Source organism: Aquila chrysaetos, chromosome 9, assembly GCF_900496995.4.
Source record: "Aquila chrysaetos chrysaetos chromosome 9, bAquChr1.4, whole genome shotgun sequence".
In the NCBI taxonomy this organism is placed as follows: domain Eukaryota; kingdom Metazoa; phylum Chordata; class Aves; order Accipitriformes; family Accipitridae; genus Aquila; species Aquila chrysaetos.
In genome coordinates, this window is record NC_044012.1 from 25,315,627 (window position 1) to 25,338,537 (window position 22,911).

The 22,911-nt window shown below is 66.3% G+C and overlaps 2 protein-coding genes across 6 annotated transcripts; both read left to right on the top strand.

Moving 5' to 3' along the window:
• Positions 1-256: 256 nt before the first annotated feature.
• On the top strand, positions 257-13,100 carry CRTC2 (CREB regulated transcription coactivator 2). Of its 5 annotated transcripts, none has more exons than XM_030023766.1 (14): positions 257-461; positions 4,418-4,519; positions 4,865-4,984; positions 5,212-5,270; positions 7,045-7,113; positions 8,679-8,782; positions 9,022-9,051; positions 9,297-9,376; positions 9,574-9,623; positions 9,804-10,048; positions 10,647-11,095; positions 11,583-11,876; positions 11,982-12,156; positions 12,264-13,100. In XM_030023766.1, the coding sequence occupies exons 1-14, from the start codon at positions 282-284 to the stop codon at positions 12,470-12,472; spliced, it is 2,166 nt and encodes a 721-aa protein (XP_029879626.1). In that variant the 5' UTR covers positions 257-281; the 3' UTR covers positions 12,473-13,100. The 5 variants fall into 5 exon arrangements, with proteins under 5 accessions (XP_029879626.1, XP_029879625.1, XP_029879628.1 ...); XM_030023765.1 differs by having other exon boundaries at positions 4,865-4,981; positions 5,209-5,270; XM_030023768.1 differs by lacking the exon at positions 7,045-7,113.
• Positions 13,101-13,552: 452 nt separating this feature from the next.
• DENND4B (DENN domain containing 4B) lies at positions 13,553-22,752 on the top strand. The gene is given in 28 exon segments (XM_041125962.1): positions 13,553-13,606; positions 15,512-15,822; positions 15,901-16,153; positions 16,246-16,315; positions 16,475-16,644; positions 16,721-16,962; positions 17,053-17,119; positions 17,212-17,270; positions 17,367-17,511; positions 17,605-17,780; positions 17,904-18,004; positions 18,087-18,302; positions 18,391-18,536; positions 18,615-18,754; positions 18,838-18,961; positions 19,093-19,299; positions 19,386-19,514; positions 19,612-19,768; positions 19,850-19,991; positions 19,993-20,416; positions 20,492-20,614; positions 20,698-20,873; positions 21,277-21,400; positions 21,499-21,732; positions 21,812-21,917; positions 22,022-22,187; positions 22,265-22,329; positions 22,434-22,752. Coding segments are annotated over 27 exon segments (4,407 nt in total). The 5' UTR covers positions 13,553-13,606; positions 15,512-15,523; the 3' UTR covers positions 22,580-22,752.
• The last annotated feature ends 159 nt before the right edge of the window (positions 22,753-22,911 follow it).

Genomic DNA, 22,911 nt, shown 5'->3' on the forward strand with positions numbered 1-22,911 from the left:
GGCGAGGGCGAGGCCGCGCGGTGCACGCCGGGAGTTGTAGTCGGACCCGTCCCCCCCCCCCCCGCGCACCGCGGGGGCACCCCCTCCCCCGTGGGGGGAGGCCAGGCCGAGGACTCAATTTCCCGGCGGCCTCTGCGAGTGCGCCGCGGGGGCTGCTGGGAGTTGTAGTCCCCAGACCCTGTGGCCCAGTGGCGGCCCTCGGACCGCGGACTCCCCGTCCCAGCCTGCCCCGCGCGGCGGCGGCGGCGGCGGCGGCGGCCGGAGCTGCCCGAGCAGGGAAGATGGCGGCGGCGGCGGGCGCGGGGGCCGGGGCCGGGCCCGGGCCCGGTGCGGGTTCCTCGGCCGGTGCCGGTGCTTCAAACCCGCGGAAGTTCAGCGAGAAGATCGCCCTGCAGAAGCAGCGGCAGGCGGAGGAGACGGCGGCCTTCGAGGAGGTGATGATGGAGATCTGCTCCACCCGGGTGAGCAGCGCCGCCGCGGCCTCCCCCCGCCGGATGCGCGACAGGCCCGGGGCAGCGGGGGGGGACGGGACCGGGGGCTGTAAGGGGGACCGAGGGCTGGGGTGGGGGTCGGGGGCTGTGGGAGGCCAGGGGGGTCGGGAAGGTCCGGGGACAGATGGGGGCTGGGGGCTGTGAGGGGGCCGGAGGCTGATTGAAGGCCTGGGGAGGTGGGGGGGGGTGGGTAGAGGGGGCCGGGGGCTGTGGGGGTGCGAGAGCCTCGGGGTTCGGGGGTGGGGGGGGCGTTCTGGGGTGCAGAAGGAGGGGGAGTTCTCCTGCGGTAGCGGGGGGCCAGGGGCTTCGCTGGGGGTGCAGAGCGGGTGGGGGGTCAGGAGGCGCAGAGGTAGTGGGGGGGCTTAGGTGGGTGCCCAAAGGGGCGGGGGGAGGGGTTTGGGGTGCAGAGGAGATGGGACTGAGTGGGGCATCACCCCGAGGCTTGGGGGTGGGTCTGCATTTGGGGTACTGAGGGGTGCGGAGGGGCCGGGTAGGGCCCCCCCCCCGAGAAACGCTCCTTCTCCGGGTGCCCGCCTGCACCCCACTTCTCCTTCCTGTGAGTTTATTTTGAATTATTTTTTTTGGCTGCGGTTCTCGGCAAGGGTTCGCACGTGGCTCACTCCAGCCTGCGGCCACCATGCGTGGGTCCCGGTGCGCGCCGTGTGCCTCCTGTGCTTCTGAGCGCACATCCCGGTGACCGGGTGGAAAAAGCAACTCACTGCCTGCAGCACCTGAGGGTTTGCCGGGATTCTCGCCGGCTCTTGCTGCGGGGGCGAGGAGGGGATCCCTGTGTCCACGACTCTGGGATGGGTTCCTGCTGTGTCGCAGCCCTGCGTCATCTCTGCTGGGTGATCCTCCACCGGCCCAGGCACTCGGGGTGTCTGTCCCTGAGCACCGGGGACCCTCAGGAAGGTTGGGTTGGTCCTTCCCGCCAATGCGGCCGGCTCCTGTGGGAAATGGTGGATGCTTCACCCCTGGAAACGCTTAAATTTAGCTTGGCCCGAGCCTGAGAAAATGCAGCGTTGGGAGCGCAGAGGAGTGTGCCAGATCTGAGCCGGCAAAACTGCCCCGCTCGGCACCTTCTGGGGAAGGGGAGTTGTTGTCTCCCATGGGCTGAGGACTTCTCAGAGGGACCTCAGTGGCAGGACGGCTGCTCTGGGATGCCGAGGGGATGACAGCAGAGCGGGGAGGCCGGGAACGCCACGGCATGTTTCCAGGACCATGGTTTCCCGGGTAGGGGAAGCCGTCAAGAGGAGACAGTCGGCTCCCGTTTGCATTTCATTCTGCGCCGGCCCTTCGTTCTCTGCCGGAGGAGTCGGCAGGGATTGCACGGCTGTTTGCCAAGATCAGGGTTTGGCCAGATTTCAGCTCCCAGAGAGGCGGGTTGTGCCAACCCCGGCGATGGGGCTCTGCAGTGCTGCAGGTCGCTACGCTGGCAGCCACGGGGTCCAGCAGCCAGCGCCTTCCTTCCCAGTGCAGATACGAGATGGATGAGTGAGGGGAGAGAAGTGCGGAGTCGAGGGAGCCGGAGACACGGAGAAGCTCTTCCAGGTGGCAGGGACCCGCTGACGGGGAGGCTCCTGTGTCACCCTGCACTTGGGGTCGGCGGGACTGGGAGAAGAGGGGAGCAAAATCCATCAGACCTTTAAAAAAGAGGGTGTTTGGGTCCGAGAGCCCTGCTGGCACCCTGGGTCTGGTGAGGTAGTGGTGACCTGACATCCATGAAGCCGAGGCTATCACTGGGAGGGTGATGGGGACAGGGTCCTGCTGACCCCAAGGGAGCGATGTGTGGCTCGCCCTGCTGAGCTGACAGCAGCCCTGTCCCTGGCGGGCAGGCAGGACTCCTGAGTAGGGACATCTCTCCGGAGGTTTTGTCTCTTTCGTCAGGATGGCAGGCAGGAGCTGTGACCAGTGCATCGCCAGTGAGTTTGGGAGTGGGCTGGAGCTTCCCGCACCGTGTTTGCACAGTAAACAGCTGGTTAATGTGCAGCAAAGCTGGGGGGTAGAGGCAGCAGGACTGTCCTCCCTGCTAATCCCGGCCCGGGGACACTTCCTCCAGGAGTTCATTACCTGGGAGTTCATTACCTGTACGTGGGACCGGCAGCCCCGGAGAGGCACAGAGCAGCATGGCCTGGGACAGGAGCTAGTCCCAAGGAGGGTTCTGGCCCTGAGGGTCCTCTCCATTGTTGCCCACAGGGCTGCAGGCAAGGAGCTGGCAGCAGCCGTCATGTCGGCAGCTTGTGCCCCACACGGACATCTCCGTTTCATGGCTCCTGGCCGGGGGAGAGGCGGCTGAGGGGCTGCTGCCCAGCTCTGGGGTGCCCTGCTCCCGCTGCAGGGTTGTAGCAAGCCCCTCAAGCTTTGCTTTGTGTTTCCTGGAGTTTTTTCTGGCTGCTTGCAAGCTGCTGCCTGATTTTGGCCTCGTCTGGCTCTGCCGGCTCCCGCAGGGACCCTGGCTCAGAGAACAGAGCAGGATCCCAAGACCTTAAGCCCCAGCGCAACTCCTCGCACTAATCCTTCAGTGCCAGCGCAGCCAGCTGTTGATTAAATCTCCCTTTTTTTTGGTTGTTTTTCTTTTTTTTTCCCCTGGATCTGGATTTTGCTGGTCTTAAGCTTGGGAATTTGCTGTCACAGGTTTCCCGGCTGCAGCCCATTTCCAAGCTGCTTTTTGTTCTTCATCTCTTGTTTCCCTGGGGTTTGTCCAGGACCGACAAGCACTGGTGCTGGCCGGTGCGTGGGGCTGCTCAGGGACCCCCTGGGTCCAAAGAGAAGGTGGCTTCATATACGCTTGGCCTTGGCTCCGTGGACTGGGATAGGGGAAACCCTCCTTTCCTGGTGGGATGCCGGAGAGGGGGGGAATAGGACATCCCCTTGTGCCGGAGGGGATAATGGGGGCCGTGCCCTTTCCCGGGATGCGGGGAGCAGAGCACTTTCCTGCTGCTGTTGGGATGAGGAAGTCTGTGCTGCTCATGGCGGGTCAAACCCCTGCCTGGGTCCGCTGTGGGCAGGCTCCTACCTGCGGGGCTGGGGCAGGAGGGGGCTTTTGGGGCCAGCTCGGTTCTGTTGCTGCCCCAGGACCCCAGCTCTCCTCTGCCATGGGGCTTTCCTCTGCCGATGAGTGTGGGGGGTGAGTGCCCAGACCCGGTTATCTCCCGCCTGCGGTTTGCCGTGACTCCTTCCCTTGGCCTTGAGCAGTGCTGGGAGCCGGCAGGCTGCTGTGTGGTGCTGAGCAGGCAGCCCTTCCTGCTCACCCTGCCGGAGTCCCGGACCCAGGCTGGGATCTCCCCCAGTTTTTGGGCTGCAGCACTGGCTGACTGTCTTTAGTGTGGATGAGGTGCCTGCTGGAAAACCCAGCACTCTGGTTTAAAGGGGACGGGCTGACCCACTGAACGCCAGTGGCTGGGGAGCCCAGAGCCCTCTCGGGTGGGCACAGGGGCTTTGGCTGTTTGCGGGGGGAGCAGGGCTGGGCTCAGACTCTGCTCTGGGGATGTGTGTGCTGCAGCCTGTGGGAGAGACGTGGTTTTCCCCACTCTGGGCTGCTAAACCCAGCGGGGGCTCAGCATCCTTCCTGCACCGGAGCACCCATGGAGGGAGGAAAGTCCCTTGCAGGGCCTCCTCTGCACTCAGTGGCTTTGAAGCAGAGAGGTACGGTGCACCTCGAGCCCTCCTGGCTCACTTCTGCGCAGTTCCTGAGGGCGGCTGGGTCAGACATGCCTTGCTTGGGGGCTGCCTCCCGCCATGGGACCCTGGGGGGCTTGATACTGTCTGTGGGGCAAGCTTGGGGCTCGACTGCAGGAGGGAGAGCATGGGGATGACCCATGGGGATAGGGATGTCTCGGGTGTAATGGGGCAATTTGGAGGAGCCCCAGCACCCTGGGGTGCCTGCTGGCCCCCCCTGACCTGCCTCCCCCCCACCCCTGGCCCAGCTGCAGGCACAGAAGCTGAGGCTGGCGCACAGCCGGGGACCCTACTACAGCGGCTCCCTGCCCAATGTCAACCAGATTGGCAGCGGTGTCTCCGACTTCCAGGTGAGCAGCGCCTGCTCCGCTGGCCGGGGGCTGCCCTGGTGGGGGTCTGGGGGGGGCTGCCCCCCATGGCACAGTGGCTCCCTCTCTCGGTGCCTTGGGGAGGGGGATCAGGAGCTGCATCAGGACTTAGGGTGGGTGTCAGGGAGGAGGGTGAAGAGCTGTGGCACGGGCTGCTGTTGGGGACAGATGTGGATGAGGGGATGTTCTCCTCTAATCCCTTTGCCTGGCCCCAGCTCTGTCCCCCCAGTAGCGCTGCCAGCGGTGGGGCAGTTGAGAGGGGCTGATCCCGAGACCCCTTCCCTCACAGATGGGTGGTGGGCTCACCCCAGTGTCTCCTCCCTGCAGGGCCCTTTGCACTCGCCGCTGGACTCCACGCGCAGCACCCGGCACCACGGCCTGGTGGAGCGAGTGCAGCGGGACCCGCGCCGGATGATGTCCCCCCTTCGCCGATACGTCCGACAGATATCCTTTATCCCATTGCCTCCTGCCCCGTCAGAGGGGCAGGCAGCCTTTTCTCCCACCGCTGGGGTTACTGCCCCGATCCCAGTGCCCCCTGGTGCTCACCTCTCTGGAATTAGTGAGCATTAGCAACGCGTGCTGCCCTGGCCTGTCTGTGGGGTTGTGTTAGGTGCCTGCACGCTGGCTGCTCAGCCCCTTGCTCTCTGTTTGGCCCTTAATGTGCCTCTCACATCGACAGCTCTCCCTACGGACCGACCTACCTGTCGCCTCCACCCGAGCCCAGCTGGAGGAGGTAAAGACCCCACATTTTCTTGGCTCCCGGCACTTGTTTTCCCGGGTGCCGGTTTCCAGCCCGCTGCCTCTCCGTGTCTGTGGGGTCGCTGGAGCCTGGGACTCGCTCTGTGTTAAAGAGCACCCAGAGGTTTGGAAACAGGCAGGCTGGCCAGGAGCCCAGTGCGAGAGAGTCCCTTGCAACGGGCAGCCTTCCTGGGAGGATTTACACAGCTTTGCTTACCAGTCTGCGGGAGAGAAACCAGACCTTGGGGGGTGCACAGAGAGAAACACTGAGATGCCGGGAGTGGGGCTGGGAGGTCTCCCACCTCTCTGATTTTGGGTGCTGCCTGCACTGTCCTGCAGAAGGGGGATTTTTGAGGAGGAACAATTTCATTGTGCCCAAAAGAGCCAGCTCTGGCATGCAGGGCAGCATCTATCTGCCGTGGCAGCAGGAAGAGGGATCCTGCCCGAGGTGAATCACCGGGTGGCTGAGTCCCTGTGTGCTCCGGCCCTTGGCGACAGGGCTGACTGGCCAAGCCTGAGCATGCCTTGAGCATCGGCTCTATCCCATGGAGGTCCTGGTGAGCTGCGGCTCCGTGCAGGAGCTGCTCGGGCTCAGCTCAGCCCTTTTAGAGGTCGCTCAGGGCTCCTGGGCTTTATTTTTGAGGCCGCCCTTGCTCTGAAGTGCTGTGCTCAGCAGACCTCTCCTTCCCTGGCCTGAGGACCATTCTCCCAGGGAGACTTGCTGCTGATGCTCCTGCCATGTCCATGCCTCGGTGCCTGGCGCAGCTCGGCTGCCATCTCGGCGTGCTGGGAGCCTGAGGGGCTGTGTGTGCCCCTTCTCCCCAGCCCGGTGGTGACACTGGTGGTGGCAGGTGCCGGGTGGCAGCCCTGGGTTGTGCCGCACGATGCTGGGGCTCTGCTAGAGGGTCATGTTGTGTCTTGTCCTTTGTCCCCGGCAATGAACCTTGGTGCCAGTCAGTCCAGAGTACGAGGGCCGAGACCTCGTCCCCCAGCACATCTTCCCCCATCTTGCCCTGTCCAAGCCCAGCCGTCTGGTGCCCTCTCTGCCATCCTCCCTGACATCCTGGGGCAAAGCCTTGGCTTTTTACCCTGAAAGAAGAGGTTGTGTCAAATCCTCCCTGTCGCTTGCAGCGAGCACAGCTGCCCTCCCTGCAGGACCTCGGGCTCTGGGGAGCCATCCCCAGGAGCATCTCACTGCGAATCCTGCTGCAAATTCCTCGCCCCAGGCTCAGAGAGGACTTTCATCCTTCTTCCAAACAGCTGCCTTCACTTGGCTTTTGCTCTGTGATGCTTCCCCAGGCGCTGCTAGAGGGGAGGGTGATCTCTGGCCTGTGGTCCCCCTGCCCTGGGGCATAGAGACCCTCTGGCATTGCCCCAGAAACCCTTAAGCATTTCCCTAGCACGCCTCAGCTGTCATGGCATTGACTCTTGGCTGCGGTCTACATGGACCGGGCTGGCAGCTGTGTTTTTGGGTCCCCAAGGCCGAGCCGCCCATCGCCATGGTGTCTGGGCTGTGGGCAGAGGGTTAAGGCAGGGAATAGGGTGAGGATGTCACGAATCAGCCCCGACTCGGTGCCGAGGGGTGTCCCCCGATGCCAGCGGAGATACCCCAGCCTGTCCGCTCAAGGCAGCCTGCAGGCAGCAAGCTGTCTGTCTCTTCCTGCTGCCCTGAGCCTCCCCACTGCCAACCCTCCCTCCCGTGGGGCAGTGCTGCCCTGCGCCCCCCTCCCTTGCCCCCTCAAGTAACCCTGCTGTTTCTCCTTACAAAGGACCGTGCCCTGGGGTAACTTTCCTATGGAGAAAGGACATTTGTTTAGGCTGCCATCGGCTCTCAACAGGTGAATGATTTTTTTGATTCCATCTTCTCTCTCTCCCTGTCTTGAAGCTGGACTCCAGCCCTTCCCCGGGACCACCAGGGTGGGCATGGCCCTGGTTGTAGCAACTCCAGGCCCCCAGGAGAAGGGAAGGGGTCTCCAGGCTGCCCTGGCTGCTGAATGGGAGGACCCCTGGGGTGGACGTGGCCCCGGGGACCCCCAGGGTGGAGGTGGCTCTGCACACCCTGGGCTTGGTGCAGCCCTCGTGCCTCTGCAGGCTGCATGGTCCCACAGCCACACTGAGCTCCCTGAGGAGCTGCTTTTGGGGGCACAGGGCTCCTGAATGCAGGGCAGGGTGTTCCTGAGGGCTGCCCTGGCTCAGTGCTGGCTGCTGGGCTAAGGACCTGGCTCTGCCTGTTGCCACGGCTGCTTGGTTTCACCCTGGCATGGCACGAGGAGTGGGAGCCAGCGCAGCCCCGGGGGATCGGACCACCTCTCAGGAGCGCAGCGAGGTGACAGAGCAGTGGGTTCCCTGTGAGGTTTGAGCCTGCAGCCACAGGTGGGCTTGGGTACAGTGAGGAGCTGCCCCTGCCAGCCCTGGAGAACTGTGGCTTTGCCCCACAGGGGCCAGGGTGGCTTTAGAGTTGTCCCCTTCCCCGGGCTGGGACACAGTGGGGTCTCGGCAGGGCGAGCCAGGGCTCGGAGCGGGCACATTGCTGATGCCGCTGGGATGCCCAGTGCGGGGGCGGCTCGCGGCAGCTCCCACTCTGTCTCCCTTGGGCCGTGCGGGAAGTGGTGCCGGCACCTCCTGGGGCTTGGTGCCAGCAGCGGGGCCCTGGTCATGCGGCGGGTGGGTGGGCGCCCATCACTCCCCGCCTGGGCCCCACACAGGAGGGGGCTGCGTCCCATGGGCGGCGGGGGGAGCTTCCTGCCTCCCAGCTGCATTGCAGCTGAACAATATCCCCCTTGTGCGGTCCCAGGACGCGTCATTAGCTCAAGCAGCCTTTTCCCAGCCCCTCCCTGCGCTCATCTGCTTCAGACCAACTAATTGGGAACACAATGGGTGTAATATCCCTGGGTCCTCTGCCCCCAGCCCCTCCAGGGCCCCAAGGGGAAACAAAAGGTCCCCAAGGGAGCCCATCTTGCTCCGTGCCAGGACTGGCGAGGGCTCCTGGGCCTTTGCTGTGGTGGCAGAGCCATCCCTTGGAGGAGACGGGGCCAGAGCAAGCCCCAGCATGTCTTGAAGTGCCAGGCAAGGGACCCCACTAGAGCATCACTGGGGGAGGGGAGGGCAGGGCTGGCAGAACCCCTTGGCATCAGGCTCCAGGGCTTGCCCCAGGCACAGTGAGCATCGGACACAGAAGGCTTTGAAGGAGACGGTTGTTCCTCCAGCAGACCCCCCACACCCCATGCTCTCCTTCCCTTCCTCCCCCTGCTTTTCCCCTTTTTTGCCTGCCACCCTGCCCTGATCTTGCCTACCATCCCAGGGCTGACCATGGGGGGCTGTCACAGTAGCAGGCTGTAAATGGGGTGGGGGGCAAGGGCCGAGCCCAGGCCCACCTGACAATCACCTTTCCTTTTCCAATTAGAACAAATTCTGACTCAGCGCTTCACACGAGTGTGATGAACCCCAACCCCCAGGACGCGTACCTGGGCCCCTCGCAGGGCGCCCCACCGCCCAGCCGCCGGAGTGGTGAGTGTCCCCTCCGCACCCCACTTTCCCCAGTAGCACCCCACTGCTCCCACCTCCACCCAGCTGCCTTGGGACCCCCAGGCCCCTTCCGCCCCTCAAGGACTCTGTGGGGGGACCGCATGGAGCCCTGTCCCTCCGCAGTGGAGTCATGCAGGACTCCCCCACCTTGCTCCGCAGTTCTGGCCAATGTCCCCCGTGTCCCCGTGTGCTGCTGCTAACGGTCGTCTACTCTCTTGCAGGTTTTCTGGATGGGGATGCGGACAGTAAAGGTGAGCACCTGCCCACGCCCACCAGCATGGCACCAAGCCCAGCACGGACCCCTGTTCCTGTCCCCTCCTTGCAGTCTGCAAAGAGTCAGGGCAGCGGGTGGGATGCGGGGGGCCAGTGGCCAGGGACCCCTCTGTGGTGGGTGGGTCTGTAATGCCTCACTCATGACCAGTCGGTGCCCCTGGGGTGGATGCGGGTGGGCTGTGCCGCTCTCCCCGCACTGACCCTCTGCTCCCCCCCTCGCCAGTGTTTCTTTTCCAAGTGCCTCCCATCGAAGAGAGCTTCGATGATAACAAGCATTCGCTGAAGCCCTGGGACACCAAGAAGGTGGGTGCAGAGGAAGGACCGCGAGGAAGTCACCCCTCAGTTCCCCTGCCCAAGCTGCCTGCTTCCTGCCCACGGGGCATTGCGACATCAGGGTGGCTCTGCCTCCTTCCGTCCCTCAAACCGTGGCTGGCCCAGGGTCGGGGGAGCACACATTCAGCATCGTGACCTCACTTCACTCCTCCTCTTTGATTTTGTAGCTCTCGTCGTCCTCTGCCCGTCCACGCTCCTGCGAAGTCCCTGGGATCCAGTAAGTCCTGGGCTGGGTTGGGGGGCACAGCTGGGCAGCCCGAGCCCACAGGCGGCTGTGGAAAAGGGGCTGGAGCTGAGGGGGGGGGCCGGGCTGCTGGGGAGAGGGATGCTGGAGGAGGCGGATGCTGGAGGAGGCAGCGGCGTTCCCACACTGAGCGTGTCTTTCTCTTTCCCCCAGCATATTTCCATCCCCAGATCAGCCTGCCAATGTCCCCCTCATCCCCTCAGCCCTCAACACAGGCGGCTCCCTTCCTGACCTCACCAACCTGCACTTCCCCTCCCCACTGCCCACGCCCCTCGACCCGGACGAGACCGCCTACCCCAGTCTGAGCGGGGGCAACAGCACCAGCAACCTGGCCAACACCATGACGCACCTGGGCATCAGCGGCAGCATGGGACTGGGGACGGGCTACGACTCGCCAGGTGAGGGCTGGCCCCATCCCGCTGCTGCCGGCGGGCAGGGGGATGCCAGGGCTGATGTCCCAGGGTGGCTGGACCAGCCACCAAGATGCACGGGGCCAGCATGGGGAACCAAGAGAGAGGCCCCCGTGGCAGGGAGCCACCTGCGGCGAGTGTTCGGTGGGGCCGGGGGAGATTGGGAACCCCCCAGCTGGCATCTTGGAGCTGGCTGTGGCAGAGATTGGCCTCTCCAGGTGATCCCGGCCTGGGATGGAGGCACCACAGCCTGGAAGCGGGGTGGGGAGAGCTGCAGGGTCCGACGGCATCAGGGGGTCCCGCAGGGCTGTGGGGTGGCGGTCCCGGTGGGGAGCCCGCTGCCCACCCCACTCCTGCCCTGGTGCCTTCTGCTAGCCAAGCCGGAGCATCCTGTGCTGCCACCAGTCCCGTTCCCGGGGTGTGTGTGTTTCTGTCTCTGTCTCCATCGTTTTGGTCGCCTCTGTCACCTTCCATCCCACCCGGGGCAGACGGGGAGCCCCAGCCTGGCCCAGCCCGGGGAGGAGAACCTGGGGCGTGGGGCGATTCCGTGGGTAACGGTGGTGTCTCTTCTTTTTTGTCCCCACAGGACTTACCTCACCTATGCAGAGCTCCCTGAGTAACCCGTCCCTGCAGTCCTCGCTTAGCAATCCCAACCTCCAGGCCTCCCTGCGAAGCCCCTCGCTCCAGTCCTCCCTCAGCAACCCCTCGCTCCAATCCTCCCAAAGCAGTTCCTCCATCCCTTCCTCACTCTCCAACCAGTCCCTGCCCTCCTCCCTCTCCTCCTCGCTCAGCAATCCCTCCCTCCCCACGTCCCCCCGCAGCCAGCCCATGCAGTCTTCCCCCAGCAACCCCAGCTTGCCCTCCGGCTTGAGTGGCTCTTCCTACACCCCCATGGTGCAGGCGTCCATAAACACCTCGCCCCGCCGACGGGTCCCGCTCAGCCCCCTCACCCTCCCAATGGGTGGCGACTCCAGAAGGCAGCACCCCAAACAGTTCTCACCAACAATGTCACCCACATTGTCCTCCATCACCCAGGTATGCATGGTCCCATCGCCCACACCGGCCCCCGCGCCGTGCGCTCGCCTCCGTCTCCTCCTCCCTCAACTTCTCTCTTGTCTCGTTTCCATCCTCATCTCAGTCATATGCCAGGGAAGCCCCTTGCCCCCTACCCTGGCCCAGCCCGTGGACCCCTCCCCGCTGGGAGGTTGCTCCTTGGGGACGGGACGGGGAGGAGGGGGATGCAGCACGTCCCAGCCGGGGCTCTCCCACCCCGGCTTCCTGCTCCGGAGTGGGGAGCCTGGCTGGTGGTGGGTGCTGGGTGCTGGGTTTTGGCACTGGTGGGGCTGAAATTTGGGGTCTCCCGGATCACCGTGGTCTCCCCAACCCGCTGCCGGTGCTGGGGGATGCACCAGGGGTTGGCAGAGATGGGGGCACCGGGGCACCCCACAGAGGGGCCGGATCCTGGCGGGTGCTGGTGTGGGTGCAGGCTGACACCCCCCCCCCATCTCTGCTCTATCCGCAGGGGGTACCCCTGGACACCAGCAAGCTGCCGGCCGATCAGCGGCTCCCGCCATACTCCTACAGCCAGTCCAGCCTGCTCCTGCAGTCCCAGCCGAGCCAGAAGGCCCTGCACCAGCCCGTGCAGTCCCCCCCGCAGCCGGCACTGCCCCCTGCCCCGCCGGCACGGCCCTCGGTGCCGCCGGTGCCGCCGAGCGGGGCCACGCAGCGTCCGTATGCCCCCCAGTACCAGCCTAACGCCTCCCTGCAGCAGCAGCAGCAGCTGGGACAGCCCCTGAGCGACTTTGGCCTGGGCAGCGTGAGTGCTCCCGGGACAGGGGGACGGTGGGTGGACAGTGGGTTGGGGGGGCACAGACACAGCACAGCAGGGATATTTGTCCCCGTAACCCGCCTCTCCCTGCAGTTTGAGCAGTTCGGGATGGGGGAAAGCCCTACCAGCAATAGCAGCGGCTTTCCTGAGGAGCTGGGGACCCTGAGCTACCCCCCAACTGAGGGCGCCTACGACCCCCACGTCCTCAACCGGCAAAACCTGAGCAACTGCAGCCGCCACGGCCCCATCCCCAACATCATCCTCACAGGTGGGTGGGTGGGGGGCACCCCAGCCCCCCTTCCCTGGGGAGCAGGACATCACAGGGGGAATGCTGAATGCTGTTTCCACCCCCTGGCCCTTTCCCCCTTCCCATAGGGGATTCTCCCCCTGGCATCTCCAAAGAGATCGCGACGGCGTTGGCTGGCGTCCCCGGCTTTGAGGTGGATGCGACGGCGTTGGGTCTGGAGGAGGATCTGAAAATCGAACCCCTCACCCTGGATGGACTGAACATGCTGAGCGACCCTTACGCCCTGCTCACCGACCCAGCCGTGGAGGATTCCTTCCGCACCGACCGCCTCCAGTGAGAGGCTGGGGGCTCCGCCAGCAACTCCCCTGCCTCTGCCCCCCCTCCCCAGTTTCTCTCCTCCCCTCTCCCCTTTTTCACTTTTTCTTCTGGTAAAACGGTGGGGCCATCGCCGGCTCCCTCCCTGGAGAACGGGGCCAGGGAACGCTGGAGCCGGTGGGAAGGGGGTGGGGGGGGACGTGAGCCAGGCGCTCTCTGGCCCCCCCCCCCAAACCCCGGCGGGGAGAGGGCTCCCATCCCTCCAGGGGGGCAGCTGTACATAACCCCATAGGTAGAGACCCCCGGGGGGGGTGTGCGTGTAGGGGGCTGCTTCTGTTTTTATTTTATTTTTTTCTGGCTAATCATCATGTTTAAGGAGAAATCTTGCTCCCCCCCCTCAGCTGCGCCCCGTATGTACCCCCAGCCCCCCCCCAACTTTACCCAGCCACCGGGGACCCCACGGGACGTGTAGAAAGCACTTGTAACTTTGCCCCTGCACCCCCTCCCCGACCCCCGGGGGAGCGCGGGGGCCTGTCCGCGGGCGGGGGGACCTGGGGCCCCAGGACCCGCGTTCCCCCCCCTGCCCGGGAGGGAGCCAGAGTGATTTATTATTATTATTATTTTTTAAAATATATTATATGTTAATTAAATATCCCCTGTGATGGCGTGTCACTAATTTCATGGGGGGGGGGCATCCTGTGATGGCGTGTGGCTGATTTCATGGGGGAGGGACACACGCACACACCTTGGTGTGGTTGGGGGGAACCCCCAGGCCTCCCCGGGGGGGGTTGGGGGGCACCGTGGGGGTTCAGCTGCTCCAGCCCTCCCTACCCTGCCAGACCCTTAGGTCTGGGGTCCCTTACTGGGGGGGCAATGGGGTCCGTGCAGTTCCTGGGGATGCTGGGGGGAGACGACATGGTGGCCATAGGGAGCTTGGGGGTTTCCTTGAAGTTCTTGGGGGTGCTAGGAGGGGTCCTTGGGGGGTCCTGGCAGTTCTAGGGGTGCTGGGGGGGGGTCCCGGGGGTCCCTGGCGGGTGCAGAGAGTCCTCCCGGCCGCCAGAGGCCGCTGTGGGCGGCGACGGGGCCGGGCGGGCGCGCGGTAGCGCCCCGGTGGAGCCCAGCGGCGCGGCCCGGCCCGGCCCGGCCCGGCCCGCAGGTACCGGCGGGGGCGGCCGGGGGGCGGGTCGGGGCCGGCCGGGGCCAGGGTGCGCCTGGCCGGCTGTAGGGCCTGTAGGGCCGGCTATAGGGCCTGTGGGGCCGGGTGTAGGGCCTGGGCCGGCTATAGGGCCTGTGGGGCCGTGTGTCGGGCCTGTGGGGCCGGGCGGGTATACAGGGTGTATAGGGCCGGCTGTGGGGTATATAGGGCCGGCTCTGAGGTGCATAGGGCCGGCTGGGGGGGGGGCTGTAGGGCCGGGTGTGCCGTGTATAGGGCCGGCTATAGGGTCTGTGGGGCCGGCCGTGTGTATAGGGTGCAGAGGGCCGGCTGGGAGGGTGGCTCTGTGGCCAGGCTGACGTTTGCTGACGCCCCCATTTCGACCCCAGCGTTTCCAGCCCGAGATGGGACCGGGATGGGGGGGGGGCTGCGGGGTGTGCTGTCGCCTTGCCGGCCCCATGGGGTGCGGGGAGCCGTGGGGCAGAGGGTACGCAGTGGGATAGGGTCCCCAGGCACTGTGGGGCAGGGGCTGCTGGGGACGTGCTGCTGCCTGGGGACCCCCAGTGCTCCCCTGCCTTTGGGGCACTGCCATGGGGCAGGCTCGCCAGTGGCCAGATCCTGCCCTAGGGAGGGAGCTAGGGCACGGGGGTTCGTCCGTCCGTCCCCCCGCCCCTGCAGTCGTCGCTTCCCCTTTGGCAGCCTCACGGTGGGGCCGGTTCCTGTTCCCACTGCAGCTGGGGGCAAAGCCCTGCCTCTGCCACAGGACCCCTCCATGGGGCTGCCCATGCTGGGGGTCACTGGGGGGTTCATGGGGACATGAGGGCGGGTCAGGGGACTGATCATCCAGGACCCCACTATGTCCTGCTGGCTCTCAGTGGGGTGCCCCACTGCAGGGGCCTGGCCGGGAGGACCCATGAGAGAGGTGGGGGTTGTTGGGGGGGGCACAGACTGGCTGTGCGGGACCCCCGCCCGCTGCTTTCTCCCCACGCGAGGCGGGTGGCAGGAAGCTAAATCTGGAGCCGGGGCTGTGTCTCAGCAGCTTGGCAGTCGTCACGTGGCACTGGGCTAAAAATGTCCTGGGTGGCTGCCTGTGGGGCTGGGGGGTCCCGGGGTCCCCAGCTGGGGGACGGGGACAGGCTCCAGCTGCTGCCATGTCCCTGCCTCTGCCAGCACAGGGGATGCTGGCACGGCCCCAGTGGGGCACGACCCCACCAGCTGAGGGGGGTTTCCTCCTGGGGTTGTGGGGCCAGTGCGGTGTCCCTGCTTGGGGTCTCCGTGTTTGGGGTTGGGACCGGTTTGCCACCCCGGTGTGGCTGGGGCAGAGCCGGTGTTGCACTCCGCCTGCCCTGCAGGGGTGTGACGTGGGTGTTCACTGCCTTGTCGCCCACTTCCTTCCCCTTTCCACCCGGCCCCGCGCAGCTCTCCGGTGGCCTCCACGGACCCCTCCTGTGGCAGCCGGGCAAGCTGGGGGTGCTGGGGACAGGGAAAGGGCATGCAAGGGGGAGAAGGGCTGGCTGCAGGCCAGAGGAGCAGCCACCAAGCCGGGGGGCCACGGCACAGGGTGGGGGTCCTGTCTCAGAGGTGCTGCTCGAAGGGTGTCCTCCCACAGCCGCTGTGGTCAGGGTGGGGTGCTGCCCCCCCCCCGCCCCGAGCCATGAGGGTCTCCATCACATTGCCCTGTGCTTCACGGCATGACCGGAAGCCTCCTCCCTTCCCGTCCCCAGTGTTTTTGCTCCGTCAGCTCTGCCGTGCCCCACGGCTGCCGGCTCAGCTGTGGGGCACCCCACACTGCCAGTCTGCTGGGACAAAGGAGCTTTCCCTGCTCCACGGGGCCCCGGGGACGGCCAGTCCGGGTGGGCTGTGGGGCAGGGTTGGGGTGTCACCCATCCCGCTGTGTCCCCCCACCAGATGCCGTGAGCCATGTCGGACGAGAAGCCCCCGCAGCTGGTGGACTACTTCGTGGTGGCCGGACTGACGGACACCTCACGGCCGCTGGAGGAGGAAAGCCAGCAGCACCGCCCAGCCCGCCCCAGCGAGCCCATCACCGACGTGGCCGTCATCATCCGCTCGCAGGGCGAGGAGGTGCCCCACGGCTTTACCTGCATCGAGACCACCACCTCGGGCCACCCTGTCGACCTCAACGCCGGGCTGCTCAACAACCCCCAGATGTTCATATGCTACAAGCGGGGACGAGACAAGCCCCCCCTCATCGAGCTGGGGTGAGTTCTCGGGACTGGGGCTGGCGGGGAGGGCAACGAGCTCCCCGGGGGTCCCCCTCACCCCTCCTCTCCATGCAGGGTGCACTACGAGGGCAAGGACCGTCCAAAGCCAGGCTATAAGATCCTGGACACGACACCCTACAGCCGCTCAGCCAACCTCAATTCGGGGGGGCCGGGACACCAACGCACCTTCCTGACGTACCGGCGGGCGGCTGAGCCCCATGGCCACAACACACTGGGGATCACTGACATCTGCCTCGTCATGCCCAGCAAGGGCGAGAGCACCCCACACACCTTCTGCCGGGTGGATAAGAACCTCAACACCAGCATGGTGGGTGCCAGGGTTCCCCCTCTTGCCGCTGCTGGGATGACCCTGCCGCCATCCGGCCTGCGCTAACCCCCTCCTCTGCTCCCTCCTTGCAGTGGGGCCCTGCCCTGTTCCTGTGCTACAAGATCGCTATGGCCAAGGCCAACACACTGGTCTACGAAGCGGGTAGGGTCTCCCGTGGCAATCGAGGTGGGGTGGGTGTCAACATGCAGTGGGTTGACAGGCTGCCAGGCGCCCACCCAGCCGCTCCCTCCCTCCCCCACCTCAGCTGGATGGGGGAGTTGATAAGGTGAGGCTCATCCTTCTGTCCATTTGTCTGTCCAGGGCTGCTGGGACGTTATCCCGAGCAGGACAGCGAGTCCTTCCCCCTGCCTGAATCGGTGCCCGTCTTCTGCCTGCCCATGGGGGCCACCATCGAGAGCTGGCCAGCTGACACCAAGTACCCACTACCCATCTTCTCCACCTTTGTGCTGACTGGCGCCTCGGGCGATAAGGCAGGATGGGGGGCTTGGGCTGTGGGGAGAGACAGTGGGGAGGGGGGGTCTCACCTTGACCGTCCATCCCACGCAGGTGTATGGGGCGGCCATCCAGTTCCACGAGGCGTTTCCCCGGGAGCGGCTGTCTGAGAAGCAGAGCCTGCGCCTGGGGCTGCTGAGTGTGGTGGACCGACGGCCCGTGGCTGGCCGCTCGCTGCAGACCCGCAAGAGCATCTGTGTCCTGTCCCACTGGCCTTTCTTCGATGTCTTCCGCAAGTTCCTCATGTTTATCTACCGCTACTCCATCTCGGGGCCCCACGTGCTGCCCCTCGAGACGTGAGCGCTGGGCGGGGGGAGGTTTGGAGGGGGGACACAAGGGGGTGGCTCCCATCGTCTCCCCCCACCAACGGGCCCCTCTGCCTGCAGGCACATCTCGCACTTCATGCACAACGTCCCCTTCCCATCCCCGCAGCGGCCACGCATCCTGGTCCAGGTGAGTCACCGTCTGTGTGTGTGTGTCTGTCCCGCTGTCCCCTTCTGCATGCTGGCTTCCCCCAGCCCAACCATGTCCCCGTGTCCCCCCAGATGTCCCCGTACGATAACCTGCTGCTGTGCCGGCCTGTGTCATCCCCGCTGCCACTCAGGTAGGGATGGCTGCAGGGCACTGGGGACACACACACACACACACACACGCATGGGAGGGGGATGTGGGGTGGCTGAATGACGTCCCCCCCCCACAGTGGCGCCAGCTTCCTGACGCTGCTGCAGAACCTGGGCCCCGACAATGCGGTGGCACTGCTGGTGGCCGTGCTGACCGAGCAGAAGCTGCTCATCCATTCCCTGCGCCCTGACGTCCTGACCAGCGTGGGCGAAGCCCTGGTGGCGGTGAGTGCCGGGGAGGGGACATCGTGGGGGACACACGCCGCGGCGCTGGGGACCCCCGGCCCGCGGCGCTGACCGCCCTTGTCCTGTCCCCAGATGATCTTCCCCCTGCGCTGGCAGTGCCCCTACATCCCGCTGTGCCCGCTGGCGCTGGCTGACGTGCTGTGTGCCCCCGTGCCCTTCATTGTAGGCATCCACTCCAGCTACTTCGACCTCTATGAGCCCCCCAGGGATGTCATCTTCGTCGACCTGGACACCAACACCATCTTCCAGTGAGTGGCCCTCAATTCTTGGCCGGGGGGGGGGTGGGCTTCACCAGCTGGCTGCTGCCTGGAAGGATGCCGGGGATCCACTGGCTGCCCTCCCGTCGTCCCTCTTGTGTCCCCCCCCACCAGGAGCGAGGAACGCAAGCTGCTGTCCCCCCGCTCCCTGCCCCGCCGACCCTGCAAGGTGCTGCTGGCCTCGCTGCACAGCCTCTCCCAGCAGCTGGACGAGAGTGAGTGGGGGGGTCCGGAGGGGACTCCACAGCCGCCTGTGCCCCTCCCCCGCCTAATTTCCCCCCCCCTTTGCTCTCACAGTGTACAGTGGGCCGGGCGAGGAGGTGTCCCTGGAGTTGCTGCTGAGCGACGTGGAGGCGGCGCGGGGACGTCGGGCGCAGCTGGAACTGGAGGCGCGGGCGGCTTTCCTGCGTTTCATGGCCTGTGCCCTGCGGGGTTACCGCTCCTTCCTGCGCCCCATCGCCCCAGCACCCGCCCCGGCTGGCCGCGACGCCAGCAGCCTCTTTGCTCTGCAGGGTGGGTGGGTGGCGGGGAAAGGTGGGGGTAACTGGGGTGGGGGTGTTGGCTGGATTTAAACCCCCCCCCCCCATTCCCGTCCCCTTAGGGTTCCTCAAGTCCCGGGAGCGGGCGTACCACCGGTTTTATGGGCAGCTGCTGCGCACCCAGCTCTTCACCCAGTTCATCGAGGACTGCTCCTTCGCCAGCGACCGAGACCCCTGCCTCGAGTTTTTCGACACCTGCGTGGATAAGGTGTGTCCACCGGCTCCACACCATGTCCCTGTGTCTCTGTTCCCCCCACCCCAGTGACACCCTGCGCCCCCTCCCCAGGTGCAGGCGGAGCTGGAGAAGCCGGAGGACACACCCCTCATGGAGCTGGACGACCCGCGGGGGGGTGAGCACACCGTCTTCATCACCCCCCCTGAGCAGCCGGCAGGTCCCGACGGTGCTGAGCTGCCTGCGCGGTACCGGTGAGAACCCCCCCTTAGTCCCCCTAGCCCTTCCGTCCCCTGAGTCCCCCCAACTTAGCTTCTGCTCCCCGCCGTCCCCCTAGCTATGATGGGTTCCCCACCCTGCGCCCCGAGCTCCTGGAGCCCCCCCGGGACCCGCTGGTGGCCCAGCTGTGCCAGGCCAGGAGCAGTGCCCCCAGCAGCCCAGCCCCACGCAGGACCAAGCAGGTGAGCAGGGCCAGTGGTGCAACGAGTTGGCCAGGCCTCAGCAGGGATGGGACAGCATGGCGAGGGGGTGCAGGATGCTGCCTGGCTGCCCGCCTCCCCCAGCTCCCTCCTCTTCCTCCCCTCATCCCCAGGAGATGAAAGTGGCCCAGCGCGTGGCCCAGAAGTACTCCTCAGTGCCTGACATGTGGGCCAAGTGCCTGCTGGGGCACTGCTATGGGCTCTGGTTCCTCTACCTGCCCACCCATGTCCGTGCTGCCCCTGCCAAGCTGCGGGCACTCCAGCTGGCCTACGAGGTCCTGCGCAAGATGGAGGCTCAGAAAGTGGTGCTGCCGGACGAGGTAGGTGGCATTTGGGGCAAGGCGGGCTTGCTGGGGGTGGGGAGGGACCCCCGGCCAGCCCTGATTGCCCGTGGTTGCCCCCCCAGGTCTGCTACCGCATCCTGATGCAGCTCTGCGGGCAGTATGGGGAGCCGGTGCTGTCGGTGCGGGTGCTGCTGGAGATGAAGCGTGCAGGGATCGTGCCCAACACCATCACCTACGGCTACTACAACAAGGTGACGGGCTTGGGGGGACACACACGTGGGGGGGCCGAGGAGGGTCCCCACCGGTAACTGACTGTTTCGTTTCCGTCCCCCCCTGCTCCACTCGCAGGCAGTGCTGGAGAGCAAATGGCCGGCGGGCACGCAGGGTGGGCGCCTGCGCTGGGCCAAGCTCCGCAATGTGGTGCTGGGGGCCGCCCAGTTTCGGCAGCCCCTGCGGCAGCGGGAACGCCAGGCTGCCGCCGCTGCTGCTGCTGCCGCCCCCCCAGGTAGGCGGGGATGGAGGGGGGGGGGATGGCCGGGGGGAGCTGCTGTCACCCCGCTGATAGCCCCCTCATCCCCTCCCGCAGGTGGCCGAGCCCCCCCGGCACCCCGTCCTAGCCTGCAGCGGCAGACCACCTGGGCCGGGCGCAGCCTGCGGGATGCCCCCCTGGCCCCCCGGCTGGTGAAGAGCGGCAGTCTCAGCTTCCCTGGTGGCACCCACGGTGAAGGGGGCCAGGGGGGGGCCGGAGGAACCCCCGACTACCCGGCCCCCACCTCTTCCTGCAGCCCTGGACCCGCTGCCCCCCCGCCTGCAGGGTCCCCCTGGCTCGGCCGACGGGAGCCTGTCGGACGTCAGCTTCGCCACGGATGAGAGCGACCGGGCGGATGAGGGGCCGGTGGGCAGTGGGGGGCTGGTGGGGGGCACACCGCGGCGGGGGCTGGCCGCCAAGCTGCAGCAGCTGCTGTCCCCCAGCAAGCGGCCCCTGCTTCGGCCGGCCGCCAGCACCGAGCTCCCTGTTGGCCCCCGGGATGCTGCCGAAGCCGTCTGCCCGCGCCGGGGCTCCGAGCAGCGGGATGGGGAGCCCCTGCCGCGCCGGAGCCCCGCCGAGACCCTGCTGCGCCCACGGGAGCGCCCCGAATCCACCGCCTCCGAGGTACCTGGTTTCTCCCCAGGGACTGTGGCTGTCCGTCTGTCTGTCTGTCCTCGCTGATGGCACGTGTACCCCCAGAGCTCTGTCTCGCTGGGCAGCGAGCTGGACCTGTCAGACATGTCGGTGGGCAGCGCTGGTGTTCCCAAGTCCTCCGAGCCACCGGCCGATGGGGCAACTGGGCAGGAGCCGCCTGCTGTGGAGGTGAGTTGGTGGGTCCCATCCTATTGTGGCCCCCCCCCACTTTCACTGCAGGGTCTGACGGTGCTGCCACCGCTGCCGGCCAGGTCCTGCTGTCCAGCTGCTCGCGGTGCCAGGGCTGCAGCGCGCTGGTGTACGACGAGGAGGTGATGGCTGGCTGGACCTCCGATGACTCCAACCTCAACACCACCTGCCCCTTCTGCGGTCGATCCTTCGTCCCCTTCCTCAGCATCGAGATCCAGGACTTGCAGCTGCCCCCCAGGTGGGCCCCCCCCAGCCCGGTGGGACCCTGCGCACCCCCGTGTCCCCTGTCCTCCGGGAGAAACCCTAATGTCCCCCATCCTCCCCAGCACTCTTCTTTGCTGCCCACCAGTGTCCCCTGTCCATCCATCCTCTGGGGGAAAGTCTTAATGTCCCACGTACTCTGGTGTCCCTGGTGTCCCCGGTGTCCCTCTTTGCTGCCCGCTGCTGTTCCCCAACCTTCCACCCTCTGGGAGAAAACCCCAATGTCCCGCATCTGCCTTGGCGTCCTCCGTGTCCCCAAACCCCCTCTTTTCTGTCCACCATTTTTCCCCCGTCCTCCGGGGAAATGTCCCACATCCTCCCCAGTGCATCCCCCTCCCCATTTCCATAACTCCCCTCTCCTCCGCCTCTTTGCTGCGCAGTGCCGCCGAGGACGGCTCCCTCCCTCCTCCCACTGCGCAGGGACCGGTGCTCAGTGACCGCCGCCGCTGCCTGGCCCTGGACGAGGCCAAGCTGGAGCTCTGCAATGGCTGCCTGGACACGGTGGTACGGTGCTGGCCACGGAGAGGGGAGACAACCATCCCCGCAACGGGGAGTCCGGGTGTCCCAGCGGTGAGTGTGTGTGTCCCCCCTCTCTCCCACAGGTGCCACGGCGGTCAGAACGTGTGGCTTTCGCCTACCTGAGCCCATTGGTGCTGCGGAAAGAGCTGGAAAGTTTGGTGGAGAACGAAGGTGGCGAGTTCCTGGCACAACCGGAGCTGGTGGACAGCCACCCCATCATCTACTGGAACCTCGTCTGGTATTTCCAACGCCTGGGGCTGCCCAGCAACCTCCCCCGCCTGCTCCTGGGCTCCCAGCACGTCGCCCCGGCCCCACAGGTAAGGCTGGGGGGCTATGGAGAGGGGTTTTACGGGTTGGGGGGGACGCCAGCCCGGTGCCCACCTCCCTGTCCCACAGGCGCAGCCCCCCGACTCCCCCCCTGTGCGTGTGCGGCTGCTCTGGGACGTCCTGACCCCTGAGCCCGACAGTTGCCCCCCGCTTTACGTCCTCTGGCGGCTTCACAGTGAGTCGGGGGGTGGTGGGGAGGGGGGGAACCGCAGCGGTGGGGCGGTGCTGACCCCCCCACTCTGTTCCTGTGTTCCTGTTGTGTGTGGTCCCCCCCCCCAGGTAATGTCCCCACCCGGCTGAGGTCCTGGCGGGCCCACGGCCACCCCTTCTCGCTGGCCTTCCTGGAGGCTGTGCTGAGCCATGTGGGGCTGAGCGAGGTGCACAAGGCCATCGCCCTCTTCCTCGAGACACTGGCAGCCCCCGGCGGCCCCTGGCACCTGCAGAGGTAGGGCTGTGACCCCCACCCCCAGCTTCGTTGGCACCGGGCTCGCCCCCCAACACCTCACTGCTCTGCCTCCCCAGGAGCATCTACCGGGAAATCCTCTTCCTCACGCTGGCGGCGCTGGGCAGGGACCACATGGACATCGGTACTGGGGGCTCAGGGAGTGGCTTCGGGGGGACTGGGCGGCCCCCCCCCAGCACCGCTGATGGCCGGTGTGTGTGTCTGTGTGTGTCCCCCCTCGCCTTGCAGCCGCCTTTGACAAGAAGTACAGGTCAGCCTACAACAAGCTGGCGGGGAGCCTGGGCAAGGAGGAGCTGCGGCGGCGGCGGGCGCAGCCCCCCAGCTCCAAAGCCATCGACTGCCGCAAGAGCTTCGGGGCCACCCTCGAGTGCTAGGGGTGGCCCCCCTGGCCCTCCCTCCCCCGGGACAAAGCAGTCGGGAGGGGGGGGGCGGTGACCCAGGGCAGCCCCTCCACTCCCCAGGTTGGGGGGGAGCCCCCGCTACAGCCCCTGGCTCACAAAGGGTTTTATATGTCAGTGTTAATATATTTTTATTTATTTATTCCCCCCCCAGCGCCTCCTCCTCGCTTGTGCTGGCAGCTGGGTGGGCAGCTGGGACAGTCGTGGGGAGGCTCTGTGCATCGGCCCCCCCCCATCTCACCACCCCGCACCTGGGGGGCTTGCGAGGTCATGGGGGAGGGGTTTGGGGGTGCCTCCCCCTCCCCCCC

Bases quoted from the DNA above. Each gene is read 5' to 3' on its own strand.
- CRTC2 (XM_030023766.1), top strand. From the start codon at position 282: ATGGCGGCGGCGGCGGGCGCGGGGGCCGGGGCCGGGCCCGGGCCCGGT. The intron at 4,985-5,211 runs TCCTTTATCCCA...GCCTCTCACATC, and splicing joins GCCGATACGTCCGACAGATA to GACAGCTCTCCCTACGGACC. The intron at 9,624-9,803 runs GTAAGTCCTGGG...TCTTTCCCCCAG, and splicing joins TGCGAAGTCCCTGGGATCCA to CATATTTCCATCCCCAGATC.